General features: G+C 42.1%; 1 protein-coding gene across 1 annotated transcript in view; it reads left to right on the top strand.

Moving 5' to 3' along the window:
* The first annotated feature begins 222 nt into the window (after positions 1–222).
* The window catches only part of CCS (copper chaperone for superoxide dismutase), a 392,297-nt gene continuing 367,319 nt past the window's right edge, over positions 223–25,200 (top strand). The window contains exons 1-2 of the mRNA XM_063438512.1: positions 223–363; positions 23,657–23,729. Coding sequence (XP_063294582.1) covers positions 328–363; positions 23,657–23,729 — 109 coding nt within the window. The 5' untranslated portion in view covers positions 223–327. The remainder of the gene's footprint in view (positions 364–23,656; positions 23,730–25,200) is intronic.

Here is a 25,200-nt window from a genome sequence, read left to right on the forward strand (position 1 = left end):
GTGGCACTATTCTCTAAAAAACAGCTGATAAATTCAGTATGCAAACTACTGTATGCAACCTATGTTGGCTTTTTATATTTAATTATGGTTACCAATAGTAAATTACACTTTATGTTAATTCGTTTATTAATATATAACCTAGTTAATGATCATTAAAAAAAAAAAAAGCGTTGAATGATATTACTCAAATATTTTTAAGTTTCACTCGCTATGAAACATAAAATGCTTTCCTCTCTCGAGGACTTCCGTGTGAAGAAATCGTCGACATATTATGACGTAAAAAAGGCATAAACCGAGAGCCAGTGGAGCCGCGCATATTCTCAGGTCATGAATTCCTCAAACGTCAGTGGAACACTATGCAAGGTGATCTCTCTGGTGTAATTTAGACACAGTAACAATAGTGTAACAAAACAGCAACTCAATGATTAGTTTCGCGCCCGCATTAGTTTGATATTCAGGCTGTCTTCAGATTGATGTGTGGTAACATTTTGTGCAGAGCAGTGTTCAATGGGTTTAAGGTGGTTATGGAATACCGTATTTGGAATAGAGGGGTTAGTGTCTGGGTAAAGTAGTAATATATATATATATATTTGAATCCCTAGATAATACATACTATTTTAGATGCAAGCAAGGCAGCTCATTTTAATCTGCGGAGACCAATTTTATCCCATAACCTGATGTTGTGTAGAAGTGTATGGGATAAGTAATTTATCACCTAAGACAGACATCCCAACTTGCATTTCAGGGAGATGGCTACACCAGCTGCGACGTTACCCCCCACCCCCATGCGCGAACACACCCTCTCCCACACAGCTTACATCACTGTGACTCACCTCACTCACCTCACTCACCTCACTCACCTCACTCACCTCACTCACCTCACTCACCTCACTCTTCAGATACATAGTGACATACAGATTCACACACACTGCCACAAGCACTCAGATACACTCCTGTTAGCTTACCTGTGTTCTGGAGGGTGGCTTGCTTGGTGCTCTGGCCCTGGCTGAGGCTGATCGGAGTGAGCATGCACTCCGTGCTGGATCCATGCTGCATCCTCCCTCCAGTCCTCCTGTGAAGCAGGGAGGAAGTGACAGACTGTCATCAGTTCTTCCCTGCCGGTGTTCCATTAGATAAGTATACTTATCAGATTTCTATACGTACGTCACTTCTGGTGCACCCGCGTCACCGGAAGTGACGCAAGATCAGCTGCGCGCATGCTGATCTTGGGGTATAGAATTCTGATGGAGGCACTGCACGCATGCGCGCCAACTCCAATGACGCGGGATCAGCTGGTCCTCTAATCTGAAGGTGTACCGCCTTCCCATCCCCAGTGTATAACCCACATTAACCTCCCCATAGTGTGTCACCCCCATAATCCTGCATCTCAAATATTTCCACTGTGTTAGTACACAGTGAAAGCTGTAGTATAGAAATCTGATTCATGTACCGCGCACACGTGCAGTACACCCATCAGATTTCTATATCTGACGGATGTGCCGCGCACATGCGCATTTCACCCGTCAGTTTTCTATATATGGAGGGTGAGCTGCGTGCATGCGCTGTACACCTTCAGATAAGAGGACCACCTGTAAGTATATTTATCTGATAGAACACTGGCTGATACTATGGTCGGCTCTTAAAGGGCCAGCACCCCACTGGGACCCTGCTTAGCAAGTATGAGGGAAGGGGGGGGGCATAAATCATGTATAAAATCCTGGTAACCAGCACACACAATCTGATAAACATTGTATGTTAGTGTGTGTTTCTGGGATATTATACATGATATGAGGGTGTCAGGGAGCCACATGCAAAATGCGGGAGTCTCCTGGAACTACCGGGATACTTGGTATGTCTTCCTAAGAGCAGTTCCAGTCATTAAACAATTTGATTGGAACTGCATTATAAACTGACAGCAGCCATACCGCAGCTGCTATCAGTTAAATGGACACTATACCCACCCAGACCACTTCAGCTCTTTGAAGTGGTCCAGGTGCAATGTTCCAGGTCTCTTAACCATGCAAAGCTAATTATTGCAATAATTACCTTTGAGGGTTAACTCAGTTGTCTGCCATTTAGGCGATAAATCACTTTTGTTTCTCCCTTCCCTGACTGTGACTGACTGCCTGCATGAAAAATCAGCCATGTACCTTTCTGGAGGACATACCCCATTTGCAATAACTTGGGTTGTCTACTTTTACAAATGGTATGCCATCATGGGGTAATCTCATTCCTAGGCTACCATACGGTCTCAAATGGCGAATTTTAATGTGAAAAAATGGAAATGCAAGTCTTATATTACACTCTGTAACTTTTGAAAACACTATTATTATTATTATTATTGCAATTTATATAGCGCCAACAGATTCCGTAGCGCTTTACAATATTATGAGAGGGGATTTAACTATAAATAGGACAATTACAAATAAACTTACAGGAAACAATAGGTTGAACAGGACCCTGCTCAATCGAGCTTACATTCTATAGGGCATGTACATGGTGGGTACTGTTATACTTGAGAGACTTCGCTGAAAACAAATATTAGTGTTTCCAAACATTCCAACTTATCACAACAATTATATCATCAGTGAAAAAGTGCCGTTTGTGTGTGAAAAATGCAAAAAACTGCACTTTCACAGACTTTCAAGGGGAAACTGTGCCAATACATACATTTTTGATAGTAATAAAAATTATTAGATTTCTTTTTGAAAATGTTTATAAAATATTATTTTTAATATTCATTACCCCATAAATAACCTCACATCCCTTTAGTATCAATGACAGAATGCAGTCTTTTGTAATAGTTGCCTATGAGGCCCCTAATTCTTGCAGGTGGTATAGCTGCCCATTTTTCTTGGCAAAATGCCTCCAGGTCATGCAAAGTCTTTGGTCGTCTTGCATGAACCGTATGTTTGAGATCTCTCCAGAGTGGCTTGATGATATTAAGATCAAGAGACTGTGATGGCCACTCCAGAACCTTCACCTTTTTCTGCTGTAACCATTTGAGGGTCAACTTGACCTTGTGCTTAGGGTCATTGTCATACTGGAAAGTCCAAGAGTGTCCCATGCACAGCCTTCGTGTAGAAGAATGCAAATTGTCTGCCAGTATTTTCTGATAACATTCTGCATTAATCTTGACATAAATTTTCACAAGATTCCCCATGTGGTCACACCCACCCAAAACATCAGTGAGCCACCACCATGCTTCACAGTGGGGATGGTATTCTTTTCACTACAGACCTTGTTGACCCCTCTCCAGACATAGCACTTACAGTTGTGCCCATAAAGCTCTATTTTGGTCTCTACACCCAAATTACTCTGTACCAGAAGCTATAAGGTGTGTCAAAATGTTGTCTGGAATATTGTAACAAGGCTTTTTTGTGGCATTGGCGCAGTAAAGGCTTCTTTCGGGCAACTCAATCATGAAGCTAATTTTTGGTCGCATTGTGCTCTTTGACACAACCACACTGTGTTTTTCCAGCGCAGCCTTTATTTTCCCTGAGGTTACCTCTAGGTTTTTCTTTGTATCCTGAATACCGTATATACTCGAGAATAAGTCGACCCGAATAGAGAGACCCCTAATTTTACCCCCAAAAATGGGAAAACGTATTGACTCGAGTATAAGACTAGGGTGGGAAATGCAGCAGCTACTGGTAAATTTCTAAATAAAATTAGATCCCAAAAAATTACATTAATTGAATATTTATTTTGTGTGTATAATGAATGCAGTGTGTGTGTGTATATAATGCAGAGTGTGTGTGTATATAATGCAGTGTGTGTGTGTGTATGAGTGCAGTGTGTGTATGTGATGCAGAGTGTGTTTGTGTATGTGATGCAGAGTGTGTAACCTTGGTGGGGGGTGGGCATTTTTATTATTTTTTAAAATTAGTATTATTTTAATATTCTTTTTTTCTTTTTTTTAAATATTATTAATATTTTAATTTTATTTTAATACAATCAAATTTTTTATTTTATTATATTATTTAAATTTGTATTTATATTTTTTTCGTCCCCCCTCCTTGCTTGATACATGGCCAGGGAGGGGGGATATAGCAGTCCCTGGTGGTCCAGTGGCATTGGCTGTGTAGTAGGGGGGCTGGCAGCGCTGTGTAGTAGGGGGGCTGGTAACTTACCTTTCCTGCAGTTCCTGTCAGCTCCCTTCTCCTGCGTTCCAGTCAGCTCCCTTCTCCTCCATTGTAAGTCTCGCGGTGTGAGTGGCGGCGCAGGAGAAGGGAGCTGACAGGAGCTGCAGGAAAGGTAAGTTACAGCTCGCTGCCAGCCCCCAACAGGACCGCCGGGCTTGTAATGAGCCCGGCGGTCCTGGTCTGTATTATGGCAATGTAAGTTGCCATAATACAGGCATTGACTCAAGTATAAGACGAGTGGGGGGTTTTCAGCACAAAAAAAACTCGTCTTATACTCAAGTGTATACAGTAATTCTTCTGGCAGTTGTGGCTGAAATTTTTCTTGGTCTACCTGACCTTGGCTTGGTATCAAGAGATCCCCGAATTGTTCACTTCTTAATAAGAGATTAAACAGTACTGAATGGCATTTTCAAGGCATTTTCTGGATTTTGATGTATTTTTATATATTTTTCCATCTTTATAAAGTTCCATTACCTTGTTATGCAGGTCTTTTGACAGTTCTTCTCTGCTCCCCATGGCTCAGTATCTAGCCTGTTCAGTGCATCCACGGGAGAGCTAAAAAACTCATTGACTACGTATACACAGACACTAATTGTAATTTAAAAAGTCACAGGTGTGGGAAAATTAACCTCAAATGCCATTTTAACCTATGCGTGTCACCTTGTGTAACAAGGCCAAACATTCAAGGGTATGTAAACTTTTGATCAGGGCCATTTGGGTGATTTTTGTTATCATTATGATTTAAAAAGGAGCCAAACAACAATGTGATAATAAATTGCTGCCAGGATATGCAAACTTGTGACCATAACTGTATATAGACTGTACATGTTTAATCCCTTCCAGACCGCGGAAGTATCAGGTACGTCCGAAAAAAAATGGTCCTTAAAGACTGCTGACGTACCTGATACGTCCGTGGCTAGCTAGAGCGCCGGAAGTGATCATAATCGCTTCCAGCAGCTCTAATGGTATTGCAGCGATGTCTCGATGTTGAGGCATCATGCAATACTGCTCCTTACTGCCGGGCGCCGGTTGATCGCTCCCCCCGGAGTGATCACTTTCGGGTTGCTCCACATGGTGCCCGGCATTTAAGCAGAGTATTGGAAGCCATTGGGCAGTGCATCATGGGGCTTCTGGGGTGTGTCCCTAGCCTGCCTCATCATAGAGGCAGGCTAGGGACATCCAATCAGAGCTTGCCCCTACAATAATATTTATTATAACTATGATCCCCATTTGTCTGATCATGTCCATATTGGTAAATATTGGCTCTGATCAGTGTGGATCTCCCTCCCTCTCTTCACTTGTGTTTTAGTGAGAGAGGGAGAGGTCTGTGTTTTAGGTAGGGAGATTTAGGTAGTTTTAGGTAGGGGTTTGTAAAATTGTGAGACCCAAAGGCTCTTTTCAGAGCCATTAACCCCTATCTTGCCAGTGATCACTAGAATCCAGGGCCGGACTGGGAAATTTCCCGGTGGGCTGTCAGCACCTGGGGCACCGGGTCTACAAGGGAAAGGATACCCACCTTGACCCTTCAGGCTGCCCAGATCATATGGGAACCAGTGGCAAGATTGTCTGGGAACTGATATTCCCCGGATGAACAAATTGTATTACTTATATACAGACAATTTTTACACAAATGTCACTTTGTTCAAGCTACTGTATTGTTTTGATACAGTAGCTTGCAGTCCAATAAAAAAGAACCGCGCAGGTTTCCCAGGACAACTTGCACGCTACAAAAGAGGAAGACCTCAGCTCTGCGCTAAGAGGAGCTGTTGGCAGTTAAGTACAGAGACAAGAAGGATGTGTAACTTCTTACCACCATCCACACTGAGAGGACTGTGGAGGTCTCTGTACATGGCAGAGCTGAGAGCACAAGGAAGCCAGTGTGCATCAAGACCTATAACCGGCAAATGGGTGGGGTTAATCTGGCAGATCAGCTGCTCCAGCCCTACCTAATTATACGCAAAACAAGGACCTGGTACAAAAAGGTTGCAATCTACTTAATGCAGATCGCAACCCACAACACTTTTTTTCTTGTTCACAAAAGCAAACCCCAGAATGCAACTGACTTTTTTACAGTTTCAGCTCCAGATCGTTTTGGGGATTTTGCACCATGATGCACCTGCTCCCCGGGTGGTGATGGGAGAGAGTTGGGGCTACACATTTTATTTTTAAAATTCCCCCTACTGTGGGAAAGCAGAATCCCCCAAAAGATGCAGAGTCTGTTTTAAGAGGGGGCAGAGAAAAGATACTGTATATCACTGTCCTGATTGCCCTGGACAGCCTGGACTCTGCATTGGGGACTGCTTCAAACGATACCACACACTGGTCCATTTTTCATTTTTTTTTTACATTTGCCGTTCAGTTATGTTACCGAGTAAACTAGCAGAAACCAAACACAGAGAAATGGATGCAGGTCTTCAGGAAATAAGAGGTCTTTATTTACATACCGATCGGGCCTCAGATGAACTCCTGTTCCAAAAATATCTGAGAGACCAACACATGGTGTACATTCCTTATATAGCAATATAGCTCCTCCCATCAATAGCTACACCCACATATACCCTTAACCAATCAATGAGCAGAATATAGACTTGTACATCTGGCCAAACCACATGGCTCATCCAAGACAAAGGAAATAAGTGCAATTTCAGTTCCTGCACATGCTCAGTATGCTGATGACTCATCCAACTGTTTGTAACCAGATACTAATTAGCCTATGCCATGTGGAGATTTCAGCCTACTAAATTTTAACCATGCTGGAATCCCATCGCATCCCCCCCTTTTGATGCCTCTGATACAAATTATTCCAGATGCATCACCAATCACAGGTTACCAACACCTCTCAAGTAGCCATTGAACCAGAGTAGACCTCGTAAGTATCTTAGCAAAAACTCTTTCAACATTCCTCATCCTGAATATGTTCTCTTTGAGCTAGGGAATCATATCTATAGACAGCCATTACATGAGCCGCTGTCTTTCTTTCTATAGTACTCTCTATAATACTACGTAAGGACCTCACCACTAATGGAATTAAACAGGGCAGGAAAAGACATAAGAATATGATAAACACTACTCCTCCTACTAGTGCCTTAATTCCTCCAAGCTGCTCATACCAGCTTCCAAACCAACTATTAGGATTATACCCATTCCAGACCTGAGTTGGTACATGCGCAAGTTTAACCATGTGACTAGTAAGTTCAGCCACTGCCCGACCTTCATCATCTATGTGCAAACAACAGTTGCTAAGGTTAAACTTACCGCATACACCTCCTTCCACTGCTAATAGGTAATCTAAAGCTAATCTATTTTGATAGATGGCTGATCTCATCCTGGTATTTTGCTTAGCTAGAAGATTAAGCGCTTGAGCTGTCTCATTAGTAATAATCTCAACCACCGCCTGTAGTCTAATAATGCGGTTGAGCATATATATCGGAGTTCTATATCCATAAGTGCCATCTTCTGCCCAAGTAGCAGGTCCATAATAATTAATAATACGTTGAGGAGGCCACTCATCATCTTCCCAATTACCTATGTTCAAGGATGCTCTCTTCCTTTTATGATTTACATCGTAAACCTTAACTCCCAAGATCTCTCCTGTCTCAATTGGCAACAAGAAGAAGGATGGTTTGAGCATACCTAATACACATGCCTCTTCCCAATCTTGTGGTAACTCCGAATATGCTTTCTTTTTTTTTTTTTTTTTTTTTTTTATATATCTTTATTTTTCAATTTAAAAATGAATTCATTCACAAGCAGCAGTTCAAATATAATTTCAGAACACGGTACAGTGAGTAGCGTTGCAATATAATGTATACATATTCGACATTATCAATAGAGCATTGCATTAATAAAAAATTAGCATATTCGCCAGTAACAATATGTGTTATCAAATATTTCTTTACTCAACTTCTGCTATGTCTACATTTGCACAATCATACAGTATGGAGAAAAACAAACAAACAAACAAACAAACAGACAATATAGTTCATCTTGTATCCATACTCTCACATATCGGCTACGACCTGGGGGTGGCTAGCTATAAGGGGGGGGGGGATTGAGTTTTATGGTTAATGTATTTAACCCAAGGGGCCCAAACTTCATTACACTTCTCTCTGGATATCTTATTTAGAGCTATCCCGGCTTCCATACTACATTGATATTCTATCTGTGTACATATATCGTGCCAGTTTAACGCACCCATATTTCTCCAATTTCTAGCCACAACTATTTTTATTGCCATACAGATATGGATCATAAGAATTTTTAGTTTTATGTTGCTTTTTGGGAGATCTAGATGAAACAAAAACATTTGGGGCGTAATGACAACTTGAACCTCATAAATAAAATCTACCAATTCCCATAGCATTGATTTCATAGGCCTCAAATCCTCACAGTCCCACCAGATGTGGGAGAATGAGCCCAGCTCCCTACCGCATCTCCAACAATCTGGTAGGAGTGTGGGTTGAAACCTATGTAAGCGAGTAGGAACCAAGTACCAACGGTATATGATTTTAAAGTATACTTCCTGTATATTCACCCCATGTATATATCTTTTTACCGCTTGTAGGCTCGAGAACCAATCCTCAGCCAAAGATGAAAAATTGAGTTCTTGTTCCCATTTATTCATTGCAGGCGCTTTATCTATTTGCCTTTGACTTCTTATAAATTGATTAAATCTGGATGCAATTTTCTTTTTATAATGAAATGCTACGAACTGGTCAATTGAAGAGGTTTCCGAAAAAGCTTTTCCCATAGTGAAGGATTTTATTCTTAGTTAATTAAATAATTCATTCAAAGGGAGGTTGTATTTAGACTGTAGCGTTGGAAATGGTAGTATTTTATTGTCGTTTAGAAGATCCGCTATATTTACTATTCCACAATTTTCCCATTCTTGAATATTTATGTCCTTTATATATAGTTTTAAACATGTTAGCGGGGCGTTTCTTGATATATATTTTGTTCCATATTTTCTTTTCAAGTACTTGACAATATAAATCATTGTATTATTTATCGGGTTGTTAGATCTTATGTTATTTACAAATTCAGTGTCACACCACCAGAGATATAAGGGTTCTATATTGTAGAGGTCCGATTTTTCAATATCTAACCAATTTGGTCTTAACATTGTAAAGTTATCGCATTTAATCAGCTGGAGATTACAAAATAAAAATGTCAGTTTAGGGAGAAGGTAGAAGTTCACTGCTTCAATCCTTCCCAGCCAGGACAGTTCCAATCCCTTCCAGTTTTTTAGGATGCTTCTAAATTGGGTAGCGATTTCTGTATAGTTAAGATCTCCAATTTCTCTATAATCTAGAGATAATCTAACCCCTAAATATTTTATGTTCCTTACTTCCCAGTCACATTTAAAATCTTTTTTAAGTTTGTCTACCCCGGGTCCGCTTAGACCTTTTATCCAGATTTGTGTTTTCTTTATGTTTATTTTATAACCTGAGAATTTACTATAATCATTAATAATCCGATATATGGCTGGGATAGAACTAATAGGGTCTGTAAGGGTCAGGAGGACATCATCTGCATAAAGTGCAATTTTATTCTCCAGGCTATTCACTTTTAGCCCACTGATATCAACATTCTGTCTAATCACGGCTGCCAGCGGTTCTATAGAAAGAATATATAGCAGGGGTGCCAAAGGGCATCCCTGTCGCGTCCCGTTTCTAATTGGGAACCATTTTGATTGAAACATATATCCTGAGACTAGCTTGAGGGTCATTATATAGTGCCATTGTGCACTCCTTAAAGAGACCCTCTATGCCAAATGCCTTCAATACTTCCTCCAGGTACTTCCAGTTAACCCGATCGAAGGCCTTCTCGGCATCGAGGGTAACCATAGCAAAAGGAGACACACTTTGATCCGCATGATATAAGACATTCAATAGTTTCCTGATATTATCCGATGTGCCCCTGCCTTCTACAAACCCACTATGATCTGGATGTACAATATCAGGTATGTTATATTTAAGTCTATCAGCCAAAATTCTAGAGTAGATTTTAATGTCAAAATTAATAAGAGAAATTGGTCTATAGTTTGAAGTATATATTGGGTCCTTATCTGTCTTCGGAATTGGTTTTATGGAGGCCTGAAGTAGTTTCGGTGGGATAATTTTATGACTAGCAAAATCTTTAAATGTCCTTAATATAAACGGAGAGATCATATCATTCAGTTTTTTATAAAAAATTGAAGAAAAGCCGTCTGGACCTGGTGCTTTACCTGCTGTTAATGCTTTAATGGTGTTACTTATCTCCTGAATGGAGAATGGGGCATTTAGTTGGCTTAATTTCTCCTTGGATATTTTTGGCAGACTCAATTTATCCAAAAACTGCTTTGTTTCCCCTGCAGATGGTTCATTAAATTTTATATTATATAGACTTTTATAATATTCTTCAAATGCATTGGCTATTTGCGTTGGTGCATACATTTTTTTACTTCCAGCTGTTATATAATTTATGGACTGAAGTTTATTTTTATTTTTTAGTTTATTTGAAAGATTTTTCCCTATTTTATTATTTCCATAATACCATCTCTGCTTTAATATTAGCATTGCTTTATTAATTTTTTCTTGAGTTCTTACTAATATTTTTTTTCTGATCTCCTTAAAGGACCACTCTAGGCACCCAGACGACTTCAGCTTAATGAAGTGGTCTGGGTGCCAGGTACCTCTAGGATTAACCCTTTTTTTTTATAAACATAGCAGTTTCAGAGAAACTGCTATGTTTATAATGAGGGTTAATCCAGCCTCAAAATCCTCTAGTGGCTGTCTCATTGACAGCCGCTAGAGGCGCTTGCGTGCTTCTCACTGTGAAAATCACAGTGAGAGCACGCAAGCGTCCATAGGAAAGCATTGTAAATGCTTTCCTATGCGACCGGCTGAATGCGAGCGCGGCTCCTGCCGCGCATGCGCATTCAGCCGATGACGTTGCGATCAAGATGGAGAGGAGGAGGAAAGCTCCCCGCCCGGCGCTGGAAAAAGAGGTAAGTTTAACCCCTTCCTCTCTCCAGAGCCCGGCGGGAGGGGGTCCCTGAGGGTGGGGGCACCCTCAGGGTACTCTAGTGCCAGGAAAACGAGTATGTTTTCCTGGCACTAGAGTGGTCCTTTAATATCCTCCAAAATGTTATGATCAATAGTAAGTTTATGTAAACGTTCTTGTTTTGCCAGATCAATATAGAGCTCATTCAGCTCTTTACCCTTTTTTTTTTTTTATATTGGCTCCCAATTTTATAAGGCATCCTCTCATATATGATTTAAAGGTACACCATAACATGGCATTGGAAACATCCCCTGTGTCATTGGTTTCAAAAAATTATCTGGTCTGAATACGCAATTCTTCTACATTAATTTCTGATTTTAATAGATTTTCATTTAGTCTCCATCTATCTCTACATTTATATTCAGCATTATTTTTTATGACTAGACTTACAGGTGCATGATCGGACCATGTAATGGGTCCTATTGTCACCTTATTCACTCGCTCCAAGGTTTCTGCTTTAACCAAGAAATAATCGATTCTGGTATAAGTCTGATGAACATTTGAATAAAACTTATAGTCTCTCTCTTCTTGATTACATGTTCTCCAAGCATCGTATAAACAGTTTTTTGCTAAGAAAGTCTGCATCATTGATGGAACTGTTCCTTGCTTACCATCTATATGTACAGACTTAGTTCTATTCCTATCCATTTTGTTATCAATAATGCAGTTAAAATCGCCGCCGATGATTAGGCTTCCAGACAATACACGGTCAATCTTTTGAATCAGCTTTCCCATAAATCTATATGGAAGTTGGTTTGGAGCATAAACATTTACTAAAGTGTACAAAATGTCATTGATACGAACTATAACTATCAGAAACCTACCACTAGGGTCCGCCTCCTCATGGATCAACTCGTATTTCAAACTACTTGAAAAGAAAATTGCCACCCCTCTTTTCTTATTTTTTCCTGCAAAATTAGATCTATGGACCACTGGGAATTTTTTATAGTTCCATAGTTTGGACATGGCATTAACCTAATGTGTTTCTTGAACAAAACCGATATCTGTTTTGCTGTCTATCAATAATTTATACAGATAGCCTCTTTTCTGTCCTGAATTTAAGCCCCTTGCATTAATAGATAATATATTTAATGACATTCTTCCGCAACTCTCCCCACACCCTCCTTCCCCCTATCCTCCCCTCTAGTACCATCCAACACACAGATCCACTCATACCTTCTCCAGTCAGCCCTCTATATTTGAACCTCCTGGAGGGGCTCAGCCACCAACTCACTATTACAACATTCATTCCGTAATATGAAGTCCTATATACAGTCTTCATATTTAACCCTGCTGCCGTCGCAGGACCCTGGACCAGGATAGTAGGCATTATTATCATTATAATAGGCATTATTATCATTTCTCTTTTTTCATTTTCCCCCCTTCCCTTCTCTCTTTTCTTCCCTTTATCTTCCCTTAATCTGCCCTTCTTTTCCCTTTCAAATTCCAATTTTCAAAGACGTTACAGTATTTTCCTTTTCTTTCCCTTTTCTTTCTTTCTTCTTCCTTCCTTTCCTTTATCCATAGTATACAATATCAACCCCAGGATATCTTTTATTTTAACTGGGACAAATTCATCTATCATGTTTTTGTAATCAGATTAATCTCTTTCCCTCTCCTTTTTATATTCTCCCTTCTCTTTACGTTAACTTCCCCTTTGTGCACTCATCATATAATGTTTATTGAACTTGTGATGTGTTATAAAACTCACTTACATTATTTCAGCCATTCCCTTTTGTGCGCTTTTTGTGCAGTATTTATTGAGCTTGTGCTTATTGTGAAGCTCACTTTCATTCGATTCATACACCTAAGTTAAATTGTGCATCTATATGTATATAAGTTATGTTTTAAACTCTTCCCTTTCCATTATTCTAAGTGTAACTCTATATTTATTTAATTATGTGAATATTTGTGATTGTTTTCTTATATATGAGTTCCTTATATCATTTCTAAAACATTTCTCACCTATTCTACACCCTTTATAAAGTGTTATCTAACCTTATATATATTGTACACCTCTTCTTCCTTCATTTTGTGCTACTAAGTTATATTTTGTGTTAATATATATAGGTTACAGAATATATAAGTTACAAATTTAAAATCTATGATGTGACCCGCAAAAAAAAAAAAGAGAAAAAGGAGAGATTAAGTCCCGTTTGATTCTAAAGGATGAGTTTCAAAGATATCATCTTCTGTTTTAGTGCCATATTGTCTCTGAAAATATATGTTTGTTCTTTAAAATAGACCATGATTGCCGTCGGGAATAGCCACTTATCAGGGCCGGTGCTAGGATTTTTGACTACACAGGCGAAGATGCATTTTGACGCCCCACCCCACGCCTCTCCCCAAAAAATAAACAATGCATCTTCACCTCTGTGTCTCGTAGCCCCCTTTTGAATTTCTTAGCCCCCATTAGTGTTGCATATCCAACCTCTTCAATGTCTTACCCCTTTGGCCCCTTTGTGCCCTTTAGTGTGTCTCCTACAACCCCTCTTATGTATTTCTTACTTCCCCGCCAGCCCATTTCTGTCTCTTTCTTCCCCTCAGCCCCTATCTATCTCTCTTTTTTTCCCCCACATAGACATGGATACAGGCAAAAATACATACATGCACAAATACACAAACATACAGACACACAACCATACAAGCACACAGACATAATTATTCAGGCACACAGTCACAAAGATATACAGACACACAGTCATAAAAGGCACACAATCAAACAAACACAGTCATACAATCTACACATACAGGTACATTGTCGTGCAAACACAGACATACATTAATACAGACACAGGCACACACAGAAATACAGACACAGACATAAAGAAACAGAGAGGCATATAGAGACATACATACACAATGATACAGACAGACATACACACACACACACACACTGACAGACAGACATATACACACACACACTGAGACATATACACACACACACACACACACACTGACACAGATATACACACACACTGACAGACATATACACACACACACACACACACTGACAGACAGACATATACACACAAACACTGACAGACATACACACACAGACAGACACACACACTGACAGACATATACACACACACACACACACTGACGGACAGACACACATACACACTGACAGACAGACACACATACACACTGACAGACAGGCACACATACACACTGACAGACAGACACACATACACACTGACAGACAGACACACATACACACTGACAGACAGACAGACACACTGACAGACAGACACACACTGACAGACAGACACACACTGACAGACAGACACACACTGACAGACAGACACACACTGACAGACAGACACACACTGACAGACAGACACACACTGACAGACACACACTGACAGACAGACAGACACACACACACACAGACAGACACACACACACAGACAGACACACACACACAGACAGACACACACACAGACAGACACACACACAGACAGACACACACACAGACAGACACCCAGACAGACAGACACACACACTGACAGACATACACACTGACAGACATACACACTGACAGACAGACATACACACACTGACAGACATACACACACTGACAGACATACACACTGACAGACAGACATACACACACTGACAGACATACACACACTGACAGACATACACACACACTGACAGACATACACACACACTGACAGACATACACACACACTGACAGACATACACACACACTGACAGACAGACAGACATACACAGACAGACAGACAGACATATACACACACACTGACAGACATACACACTGACATACATACACACTGACAGACAGACATACACACACTGACAGACAGACATACACACACTGACAGACATACACACACTGACAGACATACACACACACTGACAGACAGACACAGACAGACAGACATACAGACACTGACAGACAGGTTCAGGAGGGTGGCTTACCTGGGATCCAAAGTGCTGCCTGAGGTAGTTGGGAGTTGGAGGAGCTGGTCCTGCCCAGCCCCCCTCCTCTCTGCCTCCTCTCTGCTCTCTTCTTGGGGGGACTTCCTCCCATGCTGAAGTGAGGGGCCGGCGGTAGCTCTGCCCCTGCTGGGCGCCAGCCGCGCTGTGTTCTACAGAGGGAGCAGGGGTATGACGTGTTCATATCCCCGCCCCCTCCTCACAGTCCGCGGCACTGCCGGCTTGCGCTCGGTCACGCTACAAGAAGTGACCGGCAGGAGAGGGGAGCTGTGCGCTTCCCAACCTCCTGCTGGTCACCCGGACTTTTGCGCCCCCCGGGCCGGTGCGCCCTAAGGCGGCCGCCTTATGGACGCGCCGGCCCTGCCACTTATATCTTATCTCCATGTTCCTGAGGATTGCCGTTTCCTCTGAATAGGTTCTTCTTGCTTGTCTGGTTTTTTGAGATAAGTCCTGATAAACTTTTAGGTGTCTCCATTCTTCAGTATCAAGAGTTCCATTCCTTATCTTTTGCATTATTTGTTTTTTTTATCCCAAAACTGGAGAAACAGATCATTACGTCCCTTGGATAGGACTTATCACTTCCATTTGGTCTGGACAATCTATGGAATCTTTCGAAAGTTTCAGGGCCCAGCGTCTGTCGAGATAGTATTTTTGAAAAGAAGCTGTCCAGATACGAGTATAAATCTTCTTGTGTAATTGATTCTGGTATACCTCTAACTCTTATGTTTTTTCTCCTGGAACGGTCTTCTAAATCCGTCAGTTTAATCTCAGTATCATGCAGTCTCTTCTCAAACTGTAAGTTAGATGTTTTAATTTGTTCGTATTCCTCCTTTACTTTTTGTAGTATATTTGCCTGATTTGAGAATTTCTCAGAAAGGATGGCAATTTCCGATCTAATATCTTTAGTGTTATTTTCAATATCCATTTTAATATTCTTATGTAGGTTGTCCAACATTTGGATCAATACTTGTTGCGTCAGTAATATATACTTCTTTAACACATATATCTATAGGTGATATATATTTTCTTTTTTTTTCTTTTTGCAGGTATTAAATATTGCTTATAGAGTTAGATCCTCCAGCTTTTCTAAAGCTTATCTAAAAAGTCTATATATAGCTTTAAAGATTAGCTGTGCCTTTAATGAGTTGTCCCTTACATATCATTCAGAGCAAGAAATGGAGTCCATGACATATAAATAATAAAAAGTCGTATGTCGCTCAAAATATAAGGTGGAGGTCAGTGGCAGATAATAAAAAAGTAGTATGTTTACTCAAAGAAATTTCTATTCTGCACGCTGGGACTTACATGCCCATCACATCCATGCAAAGAAAACAATCTTCTGTTTATAAAAAAACGTAGGTACCTGCAGACTGAAAGATAGAGAGACAGTCTTATCAGCTCCTTGTCGTCCCACTGTCTCTTCTGCTACCGTTGTGCTTAATCTCTTTGTTATCTCGTTGGGGTGGCTTTGGGAAACCCCCAGCTCCTTCCCTCCCTGCCTTCAGATTTTTATTTTTTTTTCTCAACGCTGCTGTGCTCAGCGTGCTGTGCTGTGCTGTGCTCGGCTCGGCGTCCTCTCTGCCTCGCTGCCTCGCTTGCTTCACTGCCTCACTTCCTGGTCCTAGGAGAACTCCGAATATGCTTTCTTACCACAGATCCAATATAAATTTGCTGGGGCTTTCCAACTAGATGTAGCAGATAAGTCAAACCATACCTCCTTTAAATGAGTGTAATTGGCAAACTATCGCAATTCGGTATGTCTGTACTCTTACCTTCCTGAAAAATCATAAACATACTAAGACACATAATAAAACACATTATTCCTGAAATCCTAATTTTTCTTCGACCGTGCGATGGCACCTCAGCTTCCCGAATGTGAGGGCTGCAAGAATGTTGTTCTTCTGATCCTCACTTTCCTTCACAGACACTCAAGACACTCTGGCTATGAAACGTAGGCAGGTGGTCAGGCTTTATTATGGCCGTCAAAACACCTACTTGCTGATCTCTATAATTACTCTAGATGTCCCAATATCTCCTCGTCACTCCGACTGAGTTACACGCTTCAACCGGATCTTGCAAGGATTCTCAGGATCTGGGATAGCTTGCCAAGAGTTTGATGCTGGTTTAACCCTAGAATGATGAATCCACTGAGTCACCTCTGCCACCTTGTTGGGGTAGATAAAAGAACAACATAAGGACCCCTCCACTTTGGACCTAATGGAACAATATTCCATTCTTTTATCCACACTTGATCTCCTGGTTGATATGAATGAACAGGTGGATATATGTTCACAGGTAACCTATCTTGCACCCATTTCTGCACCTCCTCCATAGTTTTACCCAACTCTACAACCTGGTGCCGAGTAAATCCTTCACCTAACTGACTTAAGTCCCCCCTTAGATTACTTAGTATGGGAGGTGGACGCCCATACATAATTTCAAAGGGAGACAGACCCATTCTTCTGGTAGGCGTACTACGTATCCGCATCAGAGCTATTGGCAAAAGGACATTCCACTTGAGCTGAGTTTCCTGACACATTTTAGCCAATTGGGTTTTTATTGTTCTGTTCATCCTTTCCACCTTTCCAGAACTCTCAGGTCTATAGGCTGTTTGAAGTTTCCACTTGATACCAAGCACGAGTTAGTTGTTGCAAGCACTGATGAATAAAGGCTGGACCATTGTCTGATCCGATAGAACACGGAAGTCCATATCTGGGTATAACTTCTCGCAACAGAAAACGTACAACTTCTCCTGCCTTTTCTGTACGAGTTGGGCAAGCTTCTACCCAGCCTGAGGTACACACAGCTACCAACAAATAACGATATCCCCCAGATTTAGGCATCACAGTGTAATCTATTTGCAGATCTGACATTGGAAGTCCTCCCATATATTGAACTCCAGGGGGTTTGACAGGGCCTTGTCTTGCATTATTTTGGGCACACAAAACACATCTCCGAACTATGGCTTGAGTCAAACTAGATAACCTTGGTATATAGAAATGTTTCCTAAGAGATTCTTCCATACTATCTCTTCCAGTATGTGTGCCATTATGGAAGTTTTGAACCATCTCTATAGCCAGAGATGTCGGAATAACTATTCTTCCATCTTCTAACTGATTCCAATTATTCTCCAGATACTTCCCAGCTTCAGTCTTCAACCACTCCATCTGTTGGGTTGTATATATTGGAGTCCATTAAGACAGAGGTGCCGGTAGAAGGGCTGCAACATATCCCACATATTCCTCTTGCCCTGATTCAGCGACATGTTTTGCTGCGTTGTCGGCCATGCGATTTCCTTTGATGACATCACTATCACCTTTCAGATGTGCCCTACAGTGTATAATACCGACTTCCTTCGGTTCCCATACCGCCTCTAACAGTTGGAGTATTTCAGCTGCATACTTGATCTCTTTTCCTTCCGAATTCAGCAATCCCCTTTCTTTATACAGTGCTCCATGGGCATGGGTGTTTAGAAAAGCATACTTTGAATCAGTGTAGATATTCACTCTCAACCCTTCAGCTAATTGCAAAGCCCTGGTTAATGCAATCAGTTCCGCCTTCTGTGCTGATGTCCCTTTCGACAGTGGCCGTGCTTCTACCACCTTATCTGTAGTCGTTACCGCATACCCTGCATAACGTACACCTTCCTTCACATAGCTACTACAATCAGTATAATACTGTATATCTGGATTCTGGATGGGAAAATCATGAAGATTAGGCCTGCTTGAAAACACTTCATCCATTATCTCCAAACAATCATGTTGGCTTTCAGTAGTCTGAGGCAAAAGGGTAGTTGGATTCAAATTGTTTACAGTTTCGAGGTGTACTCTTGGATTTTCACATAACATAGCCTGATATTTGGTCATTCGACTGTTGCTAAACCAATGATTTCCATTATAATCCAAGAGGGTCTGTACTGCACGAGGTACTCTCACATACAGTTCCTGACCCAAGGTGAGCTTGTCAGCCTCTGCTACCAGTAGGGCAGCAGCAGCCACTGCTCGCAGACAAGGTGGAAGACCACTGGCCACTGCATCCAACTGCTTGGACATGTAAGCTACAGGTCTTTGCCATGATCCCAAGTATTGAGTTAATACTCCCACAGCCATTCTTCTTTGCTCATGTACGTACAGATAGAAAGGACGTGTATGATCTGGTAGACCTAGGGCTGGTGCACTCATTAGTGCTTTCTTAACATCTTCAAATGCCTTCTGTTGTTCAGAGGTCCACAAAAAAGGGTCATGTTCTGTTCCTTTCACAGCTTCGTATAGAGGTTTCGACAATATTGCATAATTAGGAATCCATATCCTGCAAAATCCTGCCGATCCTAAGAATTCTCGCACTTGTCTTCTATTCTTAGGTATAGATATCCGACACACTGCTTCTTTTCTTTCAGGTCCCATCATTCTTTGGCCTTCGGATATATGGAATCCTAAATATTTAACACTTGGCTGGCACAATTGCGCTTTCTTCCTCGATACGTTGTATCCTGCTCTCCATAAAATGTGAAGCAAATCATAAGTGGCTTGTTGGCATATCTCTTTAGTAACAGCCGCTATCAAAAGATCATCCACATATTGAAGTAATACACATTCTCCTGGGATAGACTTGAAATCTTGCAAATCCTGGCTTAATGTCAGGGTACCTGTTGTCTCTACCTCAGAGGAGGTGAGATACTGAGAATTCCGTCCTCTCAGAGGAACTGACTCACTCGTTCCTCGCGGTCCTTTCGGCCGTTTACACGCCGGACGCCTCTGATCCGCCTCCTTTTATGACGCGGCTCTAGTAGCCGACGTCATGACGACTAGCTGTTCCGACCTGTCAATCAGTCCTGAGCTCGAATCAGGACTCGTCGGGGGCGTGATCATCTATTTGGAACCAGGGTATATAATGAGGTTTTGTGTATTGGTTCATTGCCCTGTCGTGGTTCTAGCTAGTCTAGTCACTCAGCGCTCTTACCTCTATTTGACTCTTTGGTTCTGATCCGGCTTGTTTATTCTACTCTGCTTACCTCTGTCTCCCTTTTGACCCGGCTTGTCTCTCGTTTACCTGCTCTCTCGTTCCCTCGACCTCGGCTTGCCTCTAGACCATTCTTTGCTTACTCCTTACGTTAGTCCGGCCATTCTAAGGTCCGGTATACGTAACTTCTCCTGTTTGTACTCTGCGTGTTGGATCCCTGTCCTGATCCTGACACTTAATGCAGATCCAGATAGGGTAGGTGAATTCTTGAACCCTTGAGGTAGTCTGGTCCAGGTCATCTGACGCTTTGAACCTGTAACAGCATCCCATTGGAAAGCAAAGATATGTTGACTCTCAGCAGCAATTCGAAGACAAAAGAAAGCATCCTTAAGATCTAGCACTGTGAAGTAGGTTGCTCCACCTGGTATCAAAGCAAGCAGATTGTAAGGGTTGGGTACAACTGGGTGTATACTAACTACCGCATCATTAACTGCTCTCAAATCCTGTACAGGACATTCGTCCGATCCTGGTTTTTGAACAGGTAATAATGGAGTGTTCCAGGAGGAAGTATGGAATTTTAGGATGCCATACCTTACGAACTTATCCAAGTAGGATTGTATGTTTTCCTTAGCCTTTTGGGGTATGTGATATTGACGTAGGCTCACAGGATAGGCCCCAAGCTTTATTCCAATATATATGGGTGGGATATTATATTAAAAAGGTTATCTGGGCTTGAAGCCTTTAAATACTGTCTCCCCTTTAGTTACACAGCTCTGCTGCTGGAGACCGACTGTCTCCCCTTTGGCTAAACAGCTCTGTCGTGGGGGGGCAGGACCGACCGTCCCTACCCCCTGTGCTGGAAGTGCAGAGACCACGGTCCCATCTGCACAGGTGTGGGGCTTACCGTCTCCCCCTGGTACATGAAGCTGCCGCTGGGGAGAGGTGGTAACTAGCTCCTCTCCCATTAGAACACTCTGCCGCTGGGGAATAGAGACTGGGCTCTCTATTCCCTGTACATTAATAATCCGCCGCTGGGGAGAGGTGGTAACAATCTCCTCTCCCATACATACTTCCGACTATCTCCCCTCCCAACACAGAGTCCTGCTGTTGGGGAAAGGAGGCTGGGCTCTCTATTCCCTGCTGGATACTCTGCCGCTGGGGAATGGAGACTGGGCTCCCAATTCCCAACAAATAACACTGCCGCTGTAACTTGGGCGGAGAGACCCCGGTCCCATCTGCGCTGGTGTGGGGCTTACTGTCTCCCCTTGTGGTGCTAAGCTGCCGCTGGGGAGAGGGGGTAACAAACTCCTCTCCCTTACACACCTTCAGCCGCTGGGGAGAGGGGATAACAGGCTCCTCTCCCTGCACCGTAGACTGCCGCTGGGGAGCAGGGCTGACCCTCTGTACTCCCTGTAGGCAGGGCGCAGAGACCACGGTCCCATCTGCGCTGGTGAGGGGCTTACTGTCTCCCCTTGGTGAGCTGCGCTGCCGCTGGGGAGAGGGGATAACAGGCTCCTCTCCCTGAACCGTAGACCGCTGTTGGGGAGGAAGGACGACACCTTCAGCTCCCTTTTTGTCCAAATCTGCTAGACCCTGCAGATACGCTGCCGCTACTTTCCTTGTGCTCTGTATGTATTTCTCCTCTGGGGGTTCTGGTCCAAAGAAAGCCAGCAGCATTTTCAACATAGCGTCAAACTCCTCTTGACTGTAACTGGGCGCCATGCTTGCTCTGCTGAAGTTGCTTCTTTTGTAGATAGGGGCGCTGTACAGGTACTAGCGTTGCCCTCACTTTGTAATCCAAACGAACGGTGTCTCCGAGCTGCTTTACCTCACACTAGAACGCCATCCCACCGCTGCCACCAATGTAACGGATCGCCCGGCACCCCGACTGGGTACCTCCGTTAATGGATGCTCCTTTCCTGAGGACTCCAAGCACTGCAGCAGACACCACAATCACCGAATCAGAGAAGCATATGAATCCTCTCAAGCCTCTGAATGCTGTAGACAGTTGAATAGGAACCATACGAATAGGTTTTCACTCCTAGCAGTCAAACTGGAACAGCATGCAATAAATCCTCCCCCAATAATGAGACGACACTTCACTTTGAGGGTTAAACAGGAACTCTGGACTGGCACATCCAGCCTGGCTTTTATTACAAGAGTACACATACAGGCCACACCCAGGGGGAGGCATAAAATAACCAATGACATAGATGTTACCTCCCACACATCCCCTCCCCTTAGTGTGACACATAATCCCATTATTCATACAGTTTAAAATATACTTTTTACACAATATTTATAACTTCAAAACCATACATCACATTCACACAAAATTACATATCCACAATCAATCCATTCAGGGGAACAACATATTAAAAAATGGCATGGATCAGACCAGGGGTTCAAAAGTTAGTAATAGTATCTTTTAAAACCCCTGTCAGCATGACTTTCCAGCTCAGACCGGTTACCTCCCACAATGCCTCACAATCCCTCCCCTCTGGCCTAGAGATAATTGGGGAAGGACTGAGGCAAAACTCCATTACCCACATGGCAGACAAAAAGACAGTAAAAGACATAAAATTACATACTGATACATTTAACACATAAAACACACATTTCTACATATCCCCAGTTTAACCGAACACATAAATACCTACATAATATTTAAGACAGTATTACTGTGATATGTTACAAAGTCTAAAAGGGACATTATTCCCAAACGTCCCAATATGTCCACGGATGATTCTAAAAGGGCCAGCAGCAGCAATATAAACTAAAACATGCCGAAATATAGTTCTTAAAGGGTCAGTACATTATGGTAGCAGTCCATAAGCCCCAATTCAGTCCCTTAAAGGGCAATATCTCCCATGGACCATAATCACTGGGCCGGAGGCTAGCAACCAGGCTTCTCCAGTTCTCAGTGGCGAGGTTGGTTCCGCCACATATACACTTTCATGACAATAAATAAAACTGGGGTACGCGATAAGCCCTAAACTAAAGATAGGCCCACCTGAAGAATACTCTAAATTTTAACTCAAATTACAAGTCATACAATTGTAACTGAACCTTCACAAAATCCTGGCAAACGTATGCATGGGGGCATGGGTGTACTCAGGAGGCCTTGCAGAAAACAACCTGGAGTGTTTGAAATACTCTAGGGTGTCTACTTTTCAAAAATATATGGTTTGATGGGGTAAATTACATTGGCCGACTTAAAAAATGTCCCAAACGGGACATGGATGCCTGATGACTAGCTGTGAAAATTCCAAGTTGGAAAACTGGAATGCGCACCCTCCAAATAAGGTCTTTTAGCCCCAAGAGAACCGACACCCCTATTATTGAGAGTATTTCAAGCTGTAAACCCATGTTGCATACTCACTGATTTCAGAGCCGTGGTTAATAACACCCAGTCGCAAAATCACATATTCCGTTATTTTAGTGTGCTAGGTTTATTTAAAACTACACACTGATTAATACTGTCACTTATTTCTATGCTGAGATGTATGTTCTATAATTCATTGTTTATACATTTGTGGCAGATGGAGTTTGCAGTACAGATGACATGTGAAAACTGTGTTAATGCTGTGAAAAAATCCCTGGAATATGTAAAAGGTAAGAATATGTACAAATTGTAGGGCTATTTAGTAGTAGAAAAAAGTAGTAGAATAATAGTTTATGAAAATTATCAAAAGTTTAATAACTTGGAATACTACATTTTTTTTTTATCTTTTAGCGCTGTAATATTAATGAGAATTGTAATTAAATATATTAAGCAAGGAGTGCCTACCTTTGCACTCCAGACCCTAAAATTCGTTGTTTAAATGTAATTTATGATTAATCAATAAATATCACAACAGGTTACCAATGATTGTATATTTATTGGGACATGACAATAATGATCATGTGTGATATCAATGCAATGCAAACATAATGGAATATGGCAATACAGAAAATTAATCAAGTAGGCTAAACCAACCAATGCAATTTCTACATTAAGCCCTTAAGGACCAAGGACGTATCAGGTACCTCTGACAAAAAACGGTCCTTAAGGACCGCAGACATACCTGATACGTCCGCGGGGAAGTAGATCGCTGGGTATTGCAGTGATGCCTCGATGTTGAGGCATCGCTGCAATACCTCCCTCACTGCCGGTAGCCCCCAGAGAACACGGGGTGATCGTTTACCGCCGGAGCGATCACTTACGGGTTGCTCCACGTGGAGCCTGGCAGTTAGGCAGAGCATCGGAAGCCATCTGGCAGGCTGCTGGTGAAAAAACTAAAACTAAAATTATTTATATATATATATATATATATATATATATATATATATATACACACACACACAAATATATTATATCTATGTATAATGCACACAGCTCAAAAAAATAAAGGGAACACTTAAACACTTCTGTGAAATCAAACTGTCCATTTAGGAAGCAACACTGAGTGACAATCAATTTCACATGCTGTTGTGCAAATGGGATAGACAACATGTGGAAATTATAGGCAATTAGCAAGACACCCCCAATAAAGGAGTGGTTCTGCAGGTGGTGAACACAGACCACTTCTCAGTTCCTATGCTTCCTGGCTGATGTTTTGGTCACTTTTGAATGCTGGCGGTGCTTTCACTCTAGTGGTAGCATGAGACGGAGTCTACAACCCACACAAGTGGCTCAGGTAGTGCAGCTCATCCAGGGTGGCACATCAACGCGAGCTGTGGCAAGACGGTTTGCTGTGTCTATCAGCGTAGTGTCCAGAGCATGGAGGCACTACCAGGAGTCAGGCCAGTACATCAGGAGACGTGGAGGAGAACGTAGGAGGGCAATAACCCAGCAGCAGGACCGCAACCTCTGCCTTTGTGCAAGGAGGAACAGGAGGAGCACTGCCAGAGCCCTGCAAAATGACCTCCAGCAGGCCACAAATGTGCATGTGTCTGCTCAAACGGTCAGAAACAGACTCCATGAGGGTGGTATGAGGGCCCGACATCCACAGGTGGGGGTTGTGCTTACAGCCCAACACCGTGCAGGATGTTTGGCATTTGCCAGAGAACACCAAGATTGGCAAATTCGCCACTGGCGCCCTGT

This window comes from Pelobates fuscus, chromosome 12 (assembly GCF_036172605.1).
Source record: "Pelobates fuscus isolate aPelFus1 chromosome 12, aPelFus1.pri, whole genome shotgun sequence".
Taxonomy (NCBI): Eukaryota; Metazoa; Chordata; class Amphibia; order Anura; family Pelobatidae; genus Pelobates; species Pelobates fuscus.